The 12956-nt window shown below is 35.3% G+C and overlaps 1 protein-coding gene across 1 annotated transcript; it reads right to left on the reverse strand.

The window, feature by feature from the left end:
• Window positions 1-2856: 2856 nt before the first annotated feature.
• LOC110110666 lies at window positions 2857-3512 on the reverse strand (the record flags this gene model as incomplete). The annotated part of the gene is made up of 1 exon (XM_020842258.1): window positions 2857-3512. A coding segment is annotated over one exon (318 nt), but the record flags the coding sequence as incomplete, so codon positions are not given.
• Window positions 3513-12956: the final 9444 nt, after the last annotated feature.

The raw sequence follows: 12956 nt of genomic DNA on the forward strand, positions 1-12956 counted from the left end.
AAAAACATTCAATAACATTTTTATATAAAAATATAGGAGGATTCACATATATATCATAATTTTTCATATGTCAAATATATAAATATTTATGTTTACTTCTATAGCATTATACTAGATATATTTACTTATATAGCACTTCAGTATCTAAATTACATCGAAATATATATGAAAAATGTGTTTATCTTAATAAATTAATATTAGTAATATTGTATACATGATTTAGAATTTTGAAAGTTATTTAAGTAAATATAATGAATTGTGTTGCGGGCTAATATTTTCACAGTAGTAGAGTAAGAGAATTTTTTGTCCTAGCAATGTACGGATATTCAACACACAAATAGATAGTTGAGAGAGCAAGGAAACGTCCGAGCTTTTTTATGTGAAAACCCCAAAAAGGGAAAAACCACAGGGCCTTGCCAAGATGAGAAGATTCAATTATACTTGAGTGAGTTACAAAGCTTAACCCCATCCCTTAACTTGGAGAAAGAGAAATTAAAATTGTTTGGAAAGTCAGTCAAGCTTTGTATGCGTATTCAGGAGTTTGTAAAGATCGTGGTCGGATGAAGAGGTCAAAAGTCTTGATAGCAGCGGCTAGAAGAAGGCCCAACAAAGGTCAACGACCAGGCGGAGGTCCATAGTCAGGCAGAGGTTTGACGGTGATCAGCAATTGGGAGGTGGTTCGATGGTTACTGTTGATCGAGCAAAGGTCCAATAGTGTTATGCGGTCGGGTAGAGGTTCGACAATATACTAAGGTTGGACAGTGGTCTAGCAGCATGGTGGAGGTTTAACGGTGGTTGGCGATGATCAGGTGCAGGTGTAATGGTGGTATGTTGCCTAGCAGAGGTTTGACGAGGGTCGAAGGCCAGGTGGTGGTTCGACGGCGATCAGTGGCCTAGTGGAGGATCAACCTGGTAGGCAGTCAGGCAAAAGTTTGGCCACTATAGGAGGCCTTGCAGTGGTTCGACAGTCGGGCAGAGGTCCGGTGGTGGTAGGCGGCCGTGTGGACATCTCAGAACTGTCTGAGGCCAGGCGACAGTCAGGTAGCTGGGCGGAGGTTTGAAGGTGGTAGGTGGCAAGGCAAAGGTCTGGCAGTGGTCAAAGGCTAGGTGGCAGTATGACGATGGTCAGTGATCAGGTAGAAGTCCGAAGGTGGTTGGCGGTAGGCAGTAGCGGACAAAACTTCGTTTAAAGTGGTGCTCGTGTTGAGCTCTAGGATCCTTGAAGTCTCAGAACTCTCTCCAATTTCCAGCTAAAAGTCTCCCTCATGTAGAGAGTGGGCTCTATTTATAGATTCTGAGAGTGAAAAGCTTTATAAATATGGAGGAGATCCAAAGCAAATTCGGAGTGCTCATTTGACGGTTCATATTGATTTATAGGGCATTCATTCAATATTTAATTGCCTTAATAATATCAGAATGAAGTGATCTTGGGCTTATTGGATTTGTCTCGTCAAGCCACTCGATTATAAGCATAATATATTTGGATATCATTTGGTCAACTAACTAATAGTCTAAAACTTCTCAATATACTTTAAACTTCTGATTTGAGCCCATTTGGTCTCAAATTATGTTGATTTTGGTGTCCTTAAGTCTATGTCCAACTTGGCTATAAGTTTGCTTAAATCAGAATTTGGATAGTCCCGAATTTAATTTTGGAAGTTCCCAATTCAAATATGCATCAAATTCACTCCCAGATCAAAGACAGTTTTTAATAATGTATCAACTTGTATGTTAGATATATAAATAATAAAAGATGTAATACACAACCAATATATATATATATACCCCATAATAGCGGAAATTAGAGAAATAATTCTGATATTTGTACACTTGTGAAAATATGTTAATAAATTCATTTAAAAAAAAAAAAGCCTATTTCTTAACAAAATAGAGTAACATGGTCATTCAATCATTGGAGCTCCTCAACCCTTCTCCTTTCCAGCACATTTTTGCTGTATAGTGACAGTTGTGTGTGTTCGATGTACAACAAAATTTCATGGGGACGGTTTCGCCATTCATTCTATGAGAAGGTTAGTGATACTATATATTTGACTATTTATGTTTGAGTATGATATTCATATTATAAACCCTAAACATACAACATATTATTTTATGTGAACTTGTTAGAAACATTTTTGAACCTCACTTTTTTTTAATCATGATTAACACATAATCAAACAATCTTCAATCATAATCAAATAAATTTTGAACAGTAATCGAATAATCTTTGAACAAACTTTGAATGTTGATCGTATCAAAATTTGAATCATATTTGAATTATCTTTGAACTGCTATTGAATCATCTTCGAGCCATGATTCGAGATGGTTTGATCATAATTTGAAGATGGTAAAAAATATGGTTTAATCGTGGTTTAAAAATTATTCAAATGATGATCGAAGATGATTTGATTGGTTCAATGACAGTTCCAATATGGTTCAATTATAATTTAATCATGATTCAACAATGATTTGATCATGATTTGCCCATGATTTGAAGTTGTTTCATTTTAGTTAACTAATTTGTGTTATTTTACCAAGTATACATATATTTGCTCTAATCATATAAAAAGAGAGAGATTATAATGCTCGAGTCACGTATAGAGTTGAGGGTTGTGATGAACAAATTGGTTGGAAAGTTTCAGAGGCTAATAACCACATTATAAAGACTAAACAAACCCCCTTTAGTCAGTTCTTCAAACCTTCTGAATTGCAATTCTTTGTGCTCCTGATTCATCAACTAATATTGATGATGAGAAAGATGAATATTTCATTATGTTTAACACTGGAGGGAAAAACTATACATTTGGCATTTCTGAATTTTCCTTGACCACTGTGTTGTAATTTGGAGAATTCCTATATTAGGAATATAGTCATGACAGGGCTTAAAGATATATGAATAAACTTACAGTGTCTTGTTATATGTATGCCCTTCAGATCAGAAAAACATGAAATCCAATCATTGCATCAGAAAGGATTTGGCAAACTTTACCTCAAATCTTGCAAGCATAACCAGCCTAGATATGTGTGCAAATGAAAGTCTATTTTGCGCTAGATACATATATATATATAACTAACTAATTAAAAAAACAGTTGGCATCACAAATCTATATACATTGATTTGGCAAATAATCGCAAATATTTTTGCAGAGGTAGCAACACAAAGGCCAATTAATCTGTTCTCTTTTCAGCTGCAACTATTCATAAGCCTCATAATCTTCACCATCCCTTTGAAAGAGAATAACAGCGAGGGTCACAATGGAGGCATAAATAGAATTTGGCACCTTCTTCACTGCTTTCCCTACTCCGGGAACTCCCTCGGTTGCTCTCTTTGCAGCCAAAGCCAGCGCTGGGGCGATGATAAGCGCGATTACAAGATTGCGGCCGATTGCAGTAACGGTGTCGGCTGTCAATGCTTGAATAAACTCTACAAACTCCTCGCGATCCAGTAACCCATCAAGATTCCAGTCGAACTTCTGCTTCAAGCAAAGAATAAAAAGAAGACCATCAAGAATTTAGTAGTTGATGTTTGATTGAAGTATTGAGGCTCTTCATGATCTAAGTTGTTAGTACACCCTCAACGCTTCGGAGAATGTTAACAATTATAGATATGGGGATTGAAAATCAATTTTGCAGCTTTGCAAGGATTAACGAGCAAATTGATGGCCGGAGTAATGTTTTACTTTTAACTTATTTTAGGCATTTTTATTTTGGAATTTTATATTTAAATGTTGATCTCAATATGTGCTTCACAAGTCAACTCTACAGAATATGCTGACAATGATGAAAGACAGATGTAATTTCACAAAAAAATCGACTTGTAACTCCCAAATTGAACAAAATTTCACCAAACCAATTGTGTCGAACCTGCAGTTGGTAACATTTATATAGACATGCAATAAATCCAATCCAGAAGACAAATGTATCTTTGCGGGAAATCAATTCATAATGCTCTGAATCTGTCACCTGTTTTGTAAAATGAACCGTCATGATAGACCTCTAACATCAAAACAGCACAGAATGAAACCCCCCCACCCCCCACTATTGCTCAAATTGCAACACGGGTAAATAACTGAACATACAAAAAAGAGGGAGTTCACACATACTACAATAACAACAAGCCTTTATCCCCTATGTGGGGTCGGCTCCATTAATCATTTTTATCTATTGTGTCCTATTCAGAGTCAAATTCTCATTTAAATATGATAAAAAAAGTCATTTTTAATATTTTATAATTAAAACTTTTTACGTCTACCTCTACCTTTCTTAACATAGGCCGAATTTAATACACCTACTCTCCTAACAAGGTCATTAGAAGGTCGACATTGTGACCAAACAATCTAACGCAACTCTCTCTAATCTTATATGCCTCTAGAGCTACTAAAACATTTTTACGTATATACTCGTTTCATATTATATCTATACGTGTAAAGCTACACATCCAACAAACCATTCTCACCTTTGCAACACTTACTTTTATGCTTGTCTTTTAATGACTAACATTCAATGTCATAAAGCATTGCAGGTCTCATTACTATCTTATAAACTTTTCCCTTAAGTTTACTTTTCTATCACACAACAAGCCCTCTGCATTCCTCCACTTCAACCATCCAACTTTAGTACTACTAATAATATCCTTATCTATTTCACCATCGATTTGAACAATAGACCGACCAGAGATATCTATAAATGTGCACTCTATTTAATGAATTGATCACCCAATGCCACAATCCGACCATTAGATTTATTACTACTAAATTACACTCTATGTATTTGATTTTAGATCTACTCAATGAAAATATTTAGACTTTAAAGTTGACCTCAATGAAAATATTTAGACTTTTAGATAAACTCTCAGAGAAATCATAACTATGAGTTGTATGAATCAAATAATTGTGGCATGCAATGATTTTCATACTTTCTCTGTTATCTATGATTTTTTACTTCATCCAACTAGTTCTCGTCATCTAAAGAATATATTGTACTGATAGTCATTTTGTTACAACCTACATGAATTTTGTCTTATCTTATATCTTCTTCTCTTTTGTTATTCCCTGCTATCTCTAAATCATCTCTTAAGTTTTCTCGTATATTGCCATTAGAGATCAAATTGCTTATAGATCTTTTTTAGATCAAACAATAAGATTTTTTGTATGCTCAATCACAACCCTCTCACATGTGTTCATACATACTCATAGCACAAATCTAATCATGATCTTTCTCGGTCATCACATCCTCCAACATGCCCACAACATCTCTAGTTCATAACCATAATTCTAATAATAAATTCCATCCACTAAAACTGCTCAAATCACTCATGAACTCCCCTTTGATTAGGGGTGTCAAACAATGACCTGACTCGAAAAACTTTACACGAACTTGGCGATAAAAAATTTGGGTTCGAGTTGACCCAACTCCCATTCAGGTTGGATTCACATCTAAAACAAAGACCTAATTATTATCTGTGTTAGAACAAGTAGACCTGAATCAACTAAAGCTTGACTTGACTACAATTAGAGTTTGGTTTAACTGGGTTAATTAGGTTAAGAAAATTATATTCAGATTAATTAGGCTGTGTTTATGTAAAAAATTGCATGATCAATATTATAAATGAGTTATATGGGTCAAGTTTGGGTTAGGAGGGTTGGTATTGAATTGTCTTCGAGTTAAATATTTTGACCCGTATAAAAATAGGCCGAGTTTGAATCAAATTTATTAATGATCAGCTTCATGTTAGTCTTAAACTTGGCCCGTCAACCCAAATTGACACTCCTACCTGCAATCTACTAATATACCGTACTGAACGACTCACTGCATCACCCATTCCATCAAAACATTATGTTAATATCCTTTTGCATGCAGATTGCGCGTCCTCTCTACTACACCTCAACCACTTGCAAAAACTACCAAATTCTGCATCCAACAAGTTATTTGCAAACTGATACCCCACCTAAACCATGCATGTGGTTATCGCCTGTCACATGTCAGTACTCCTATTTGTGCTCCATCTTGCGCAACCATCATTGTGAGGCCCCCTTTCAGGCCACCTACATGAACCTTGTATATAACCAGTGGAAGTTGCTACATTTGCATTGTCACTTACATAAATCATCCTTAATCACACAACTAATCATAACTTCTTTATATCATGTATTCCAGATGTTCATAATGCATCATATGCTAATTATCATGATCCTTAGTAACTCCATAGTGAAGAACTTAGTCAACAAAGGGAAGTGGTAGATCGATCTTTAAAGGACATACACACATAACACATAAAAGAAGCGAGTATTTATCAAGGTCGATGTGATGGTTGCAGATTTAGAACACCTCTTCAAAAGATCGTAGAAACTTATTACTTGGCTCATATGAGAAGATTGCTAGTAATAGATGAATCTTATTATCATGAAAATAATTATCTTGATCAACATATTATAATCGGGAAAAATATTATGATTTGCTAAATTGTTAGTTACTTCAACAAGACTAAAAAATTCAATTTCCGCTAAAGGAATCTTACAAACACTAGATAGCTTAAAAAAAAGGAAGTTTGAAAATATAACATGACAGTAGAACTGATGTAGGAATATCTTAACTAAATGCAGCTTTAGGAATATATTATCTAAGTTTGTTATTACTAGCCTCTAGAATGTTCTTTTAGCTTTATAAATATCAAGTATTGTACGAGGAAAGGATCATTGAATGATATCATCCTTTTGTTAAAGCTTTGAAAGATTCTTCTTCTTCTTCCCTGGATTGGGAAAACTCAAATCCTTCTTGCAGGTCGCATCTTCCGACGATCCACTACATCAGTTGGTATCAGAGTCTGGAGCTTGCGAAGATCGATGGACTGCGGAAGAAGGTCGGCTGTCGACGACGATCGAAGCCGCAAAACAAGGTTGGTGGTCGACGACGATCGACGCCAAAGAAGGTGGGCTGTCGACGGATGCTCGAAGCCGGATCGCCTCTACCAAGCTCAATCGAAGGAATCGCTTGATCAGGTAGACAGAAACCTTGATCGGATTCGCGAAAACCTTCGAGCAATAAGGAAGATGAGAATGTCGTCGGCAACCATACCGAGGTATTCTTCTTCTTCGATCTCCTCGTCCCCTTCACGCAGACGCCATCAGTCCCGCCATACTCCCACAGTCATTGATGACTATCCGCCGCTCGAGCTTCCTCTCCGCTGGCGCGACCCCCCTTCGCTTCAATACCATATTCGAGATTCTCCTCCGTTCCAACGTCCTCTGCCAGATTCGCAAATTCCCTATGCTTCGCCTAGCAAACAAACCCGCATTCTTGATCCGCTCAAGCTCGATTCCGCTCCAAGAGACACATCTTCGGGAGTGGGATACTCCCCAAATCCTTCGTCACCAAGTCTTCCATCCGCCAGAACTCTCAAACCCGCATGTTGGCATTCCCAGACCCAACATTCAACTCGATCCCGCCGCTACCACTCCGCCATTGCCGGCCGCACAACCTCCTCTGCCTCCGAAGAGGACCGCGCCTAAATCCAGCCTGACCACTCCCGCGCTCCAACGTGATTTCAGCCTCGACGCCACTCTACTCTCGCTCCCGCTCTGCTGCAACGATTCAACGCTCGACCTCTCCCTACATCCCACCTTTTTTGAAAAGAAGCTAAAGAAGTCGAAGATGGTGTGGATAAGCTTGACCGAGCAGTGGCTCACTTGCCCGATTCAGCACCAACAACCAAAGGATCAAAACAAGCGAAGAACGACGGAAACGTGATCACAACTTTTGGCGATTCTGAAATATCTACAACACTCCATGGAAATAATCTAAAGCGTGAAAAGAATTCTTGTAAGTCTGTAATGACGGTTTCAGATGTCTCAGAATCATCTAACCTTCAACCTGAAGTTTCGGAGGCCAATACAAGGATTACCTCAGCAATAGTGGCTGAGGCTAGCAAACTCCTGATTGAAAGAAGAAACCTTTTTTGTGGTGAAGAACAATTCGCCGAACCATGTCAGCCTCTCACTCACACAAACTCCGATTCAGATAATATTTCAGAGCAAATTTGTGCTGAAGAAAACTTATCTGATGTTTGGCGTCATCACAAGAGCTGAAGAAAACTTCTCTAAAGATGGATACTTTTGTGGAATTCCCGGTCACATTTATTTGAGAAGGAATATTCCGACTTTACTAAATTCAATTTAAATTTGTAGATGAAGATGTTCAAAAGCTTTCATCAGAGATGATTAATTGCCAATCAGATGAGATCACTTTGGGAGATGAATCAAAAAATATAGAGAAAGAGCTACAGGAGGTATCCAAGGTTTCTCAGAAATATGAAATCCCAAAAGGCTTTGAAGAGTGTGGGAAAAGTAATTGGATAGTGCTTCCGAATATGAACTCCAAAAATGCACTTCATATGTTTGTATGAATGTCCATTTGACTACATATGCAAAAATTCAGCAAATAGTGAAGCACTGGTCACCGTACCTGCATCACTTGTAGCTTACACTGAAGACACTAAAGAAAGGGCAAGAGATGATACACTATGTTATATTACAATTGGTGAAAGCCTTCTTCGTGATAAGGTATGGTCTCATAAATTATTATCAGAAATGATATTTTGTGAGAACAAATCGTGTTGCAATGATATTTTTAGAAGGGATGCTTCTTTGCCTGCACTTCGTGAGGATGAGTTTAGTTATGCTAAGGGATTCCTTGTCGATGAGAGCCCAATATTACTCTTGATATTATCTGTATGGTGGAAGAATGGTGATTTCACAAATCTAAGAAGCGGGATGTTTGATAATCAAGTGGATGACTCGTTTGTTGACTGGGAAGCTAACAACGGAGACCTTGGAAGGCAATATGAAGCTGTAGAAACAAATCAACTAAACCGCTCACATAAGTTACTTTACATAATGAGGAACGATGGATTTGAGCCCATCATCTTAACTTGGAATGATAATCGCTGGTTGCACGGAGAATGGGCGCAATGAATTTGTTCTAGAAATGTTACTTGAACTCCAAATTTTGGTTGAAGCCCAATACATATACTATAGGATGAACATTCCAATTTGTTCTAGATTGGTATCCTTTGAACAAGGATATGCTAATTCACAAATATGCAAAATTTCGATCCCGGAGGATGTTTAGGATTTCTACACCTACTTCCCTACCAATGACAAGCCTCGATGGAGTCGAGCCCTTTTGACGCAAGGGGAGTATGATGTAGGAACATCTTAACTAAATGAAGCTTTAGAATATGTTATCTAAGTTTGTTATTACTAGCCTCTAGAATGTTCTTTTAGCTTTATAAATATCAAGTATTGTAAGAGGAAAGGATCATGAATGATATCATCCTTTTGTTAAAGCTTTGAAAGCTTTCTTCTTCTTCTTCCCTGGATTGGGAAAACCCAAATCCTTCTTGCAGGTCGCATCTTCCGACGATCCACTACATCAGAACTATACTGGCTATATTCGCATCAAAACAAATCCAATGACAATCAAAGTTCAAAAAAGCAAATGATTATTCAGAGATAGACAATGATGATGCTACTGATCAATCTACAATTAATAAGATGATATTACTAAGCCAAAAATAAAATTGAGAATACAAAGTTCACTATTGTTCTGAAATTGCTTCAATGTCACCAAGGGAGGATCAACAGTTACAAGTATTTCTTTCAACTTCAAGATCAGAGCATATGCATTGAGTATGTGCTTCTAATTCCATTATAGAAGAGCAGGCCAGGCATATATCCTTCAATTTAGATCAATGTTTGTTTATATCTGCTTGCACTTGCCTGATCTCTAGTTCTTCTCCCTACTCAATTGACATTGAGTTTTTGATACCTCCCTCTATTATTATTTAATGCAACAGGAGATGAGCTAATTGCTTTCACTACCAGGATGAAGTTTTTTCACCTGCCACCAAAATGCCTAGTCCCTCATTCTTGAAGAAATGCTTGCTGATTGCAAAGCTATACATGAACCGGTTCCATGTCCACAATCACCATGCATGATCCCCTTCCAAACTCTTTGGAGAAACTGTTTCTTTCAGCTTATAGCATTAGTATTTATTTGATTTTAATTTATATATAGTGTCCCTTTAGTTTTTAAACATATTTTAACTATATTTTGATACAGAATAAAAAACGAATGGAGGAGGATAGCACATTAACAGTTATAATACAAATTATAGGATATCCTAATCAATTGCAGCATTAACATATCCAATAAAATTCATCCTTCGTTTTAGAAAAGGATTCAAGCAATTTCTACATACTTTTAATTGACGTACAGTTCTACAGAAGAATAAAACAATTTTATAAAATCAACTTGATTGAGTGAAAAAAATTCAAAGTTAAGAATTCCAATTGCAAAAAAAACAGAATTAATAAAAAAAAACCACCATTTCCAAATTTGCTCGATCACACCCTTTCCAATATGCCCAGTTCCGGGAAAAAAAAAAAAAAAAAGATAGAAAAAAACAGCTGATGAATCTTGCAGCAAATACACCACAGCACGAAAATGAGACAGAAACAAATGAAACCTTCATTTACGCGAATCCATACCTGCATAAATAATATTTCAGCTTCTCCTTGGAAGGGGATCATTGTGAGGCCAGTAAGTGCTTATTGATGTCACTGAAACATTAAGCACCGCGATAATTTTGATGAAAACAACAAAAGTCAAAAATCAATCTATGCATTCCTTCGTTCCTGAGGGGGAAAAGTGATGAAGGATAGGTGCCCATTGTATATATAGAACGGCGATGTTAGAAATCCTCAAAGGGCGGTTCCTCTCTCCCAAATCGTCCTTGATTCGGTCAACACCTTATCACTGATCTCTTATCCTGCCTCTCCTTCCATTGCTTCCCTGCAAAATTTCATGAAAAAGCTTTCAAGCTTTCAGCTCTACTAGGCATATATGAGAGTAAAAAGTAGCTATGCTTCCTTCAATTTGGAAAAAGCGGCAGTACCGTGGAATTATCTTGAATGCGCCAACAACCTGCCCCATGGCGAAACTGAGCTCGTTAAGGATGAAGGCTAAGACTCAATCCCCGATAAAAACAAAAATTGGGCATGGGATGAAAGAAGATTACTGGTATTAATGCCTCAAAAGGATTGAGATGCACGCATCAAAGGTTTGGATAATACACACGGTGGTACATTTTTTGTCTTTTGTCCTCTTTTTTTTTTTTACTTCGCTTTTTTTTTTTTCTATATCAATTAAGAAATAAAAATTGATCGCAATCAGACCGTCAACGAGGTCGAATCAATTTTTGTATATTATTTTATTTTTATTTTATTTTGTCTATAAATTATGTTTAACATTTGATATTTTAAACTTAAAATTATTTTCAATAAATTTTAAATATTTATGACGTATTAGATACCTAAAAAATCTATGTTAGATATATCGATAAAAAAAAAATTTATTGAATTTATTTGAAATAGTGGTGTATGTAATGTCATTAGAATAATCTTATCGATTAATATAAACTCTTTGACATCCATCTTGTTATGTTTTGCATCTTGGACATTTAACTTTTTTTTTTCTTTAGAGATCTTATTATGACGTGTTTTAAAAGTGTGCCTAATTGATAATGTTGTAATGTGCTATTTTATATCTTTGAATGTTTTTATTACATTTTGCATTAATAAAGCATATTTTCTTTTATTTTGTAACAAATCATTTACAATATAAAATAAAATAATGATGGGCATATATATCTTGTATGACATAATCAATATATACTATAATAGGTAGTAATCAACAAGTTACGATCATTAGAGAGAATGTGTAAGGCCACATTAATGATGTAGGTGAAGAGTTTGAAATAACCATGCAATATAGTTACAAGTCAATATAATGATTAGATGGGCATATATATATATAATAGAGTTAATTATGCCCAAAAGAAGGCCACAAAGTCGACAACCTAATTATATTAGTGATGGCAATCTAATGTAGCTAGTAAAGACACAAAAAGACTAAAACAAAAGCATTTTTGCTTTTTCATACGTTATGCACAAACATTCAAGTTAGAATTTCCCGTTGATATATATAGAGCTGGCAACTTTCATATATAGGGGATTGCCTTGTACAAATACATGCATGCAAATCAACCATTAGGTTTGACAATCAATATATTAGGCTTTGCAAGACCTAATTAAGGCTTTGCCATCTTGGAATTTAAAGTCTCAAATATTCCAATTGACACATAATTGAAAGCAGTGTCTCGATACGAGGAAAAATACTTGTAAATACCATCTCTTCTCAACTGAGGAAAAAAAAGTTGGAATTATAATTTTGTTATTAAATATTCCGAGTTTAAATAATAAAATATGAATTTGAAAATGGAAATAAATAAGGTTAATTCGTAAGAATCATCATTTGAAGCTAAAGAATGCCTATATATACTATATATATAATAATATATATATAATATAAATATGTTAATATATATATATGAAATCATAAATTAAGATCGAGTTAAATAAAATAAAATATGATATAGAACTCAAAACTTAGGATTCTGATATCTAAGGCACAACACTTCTTTTAAGATTATAGGATATTTTGATTCAGACTTACAGGATGTAGGGTGGATAGAAAGAGTACATCAGGAACGTGTCAATTCATAGGATAGTCCTAATGTCCTAGTCCAGTAGAAAACAAAACTCTGTTGCACTTTCACTGCTGAAGCTAGTATATTACCTTAGGAAGTTGTTGGCCAAAATCCTCTTCTGTAAAGAAATAAAATTAATATAATATATATATATATATATATATATATATATATATATATATAATATATATATATATATTATATATTATATATATATATATATATATATAATATATATATAATATATATACATAATATAATATAATATATGTTGCAGAAATGAAAATATACGTGGCAGTAGAGTTAAAAATTCTGTCTTAGCGTAATACATATATATATAGCTCAACAA

The sequence above is a fragment of the Dendrobium catenatum genome, unplaced genomic scaffold (assembly GCF_001605985.2).
Source record: "Dendrobium catenatum unplaced genomic scaffold, ASM160598v2 fragScaff_scaffold_1639, whole genome shotgun sequence".
Lineage (NCBI taxonomy): Eukaryota > Viridiplantae > Streptophyta > Magnoliopsida > Asparagales > Orchidaceae > Dendrobium > Dendrobium catenatum.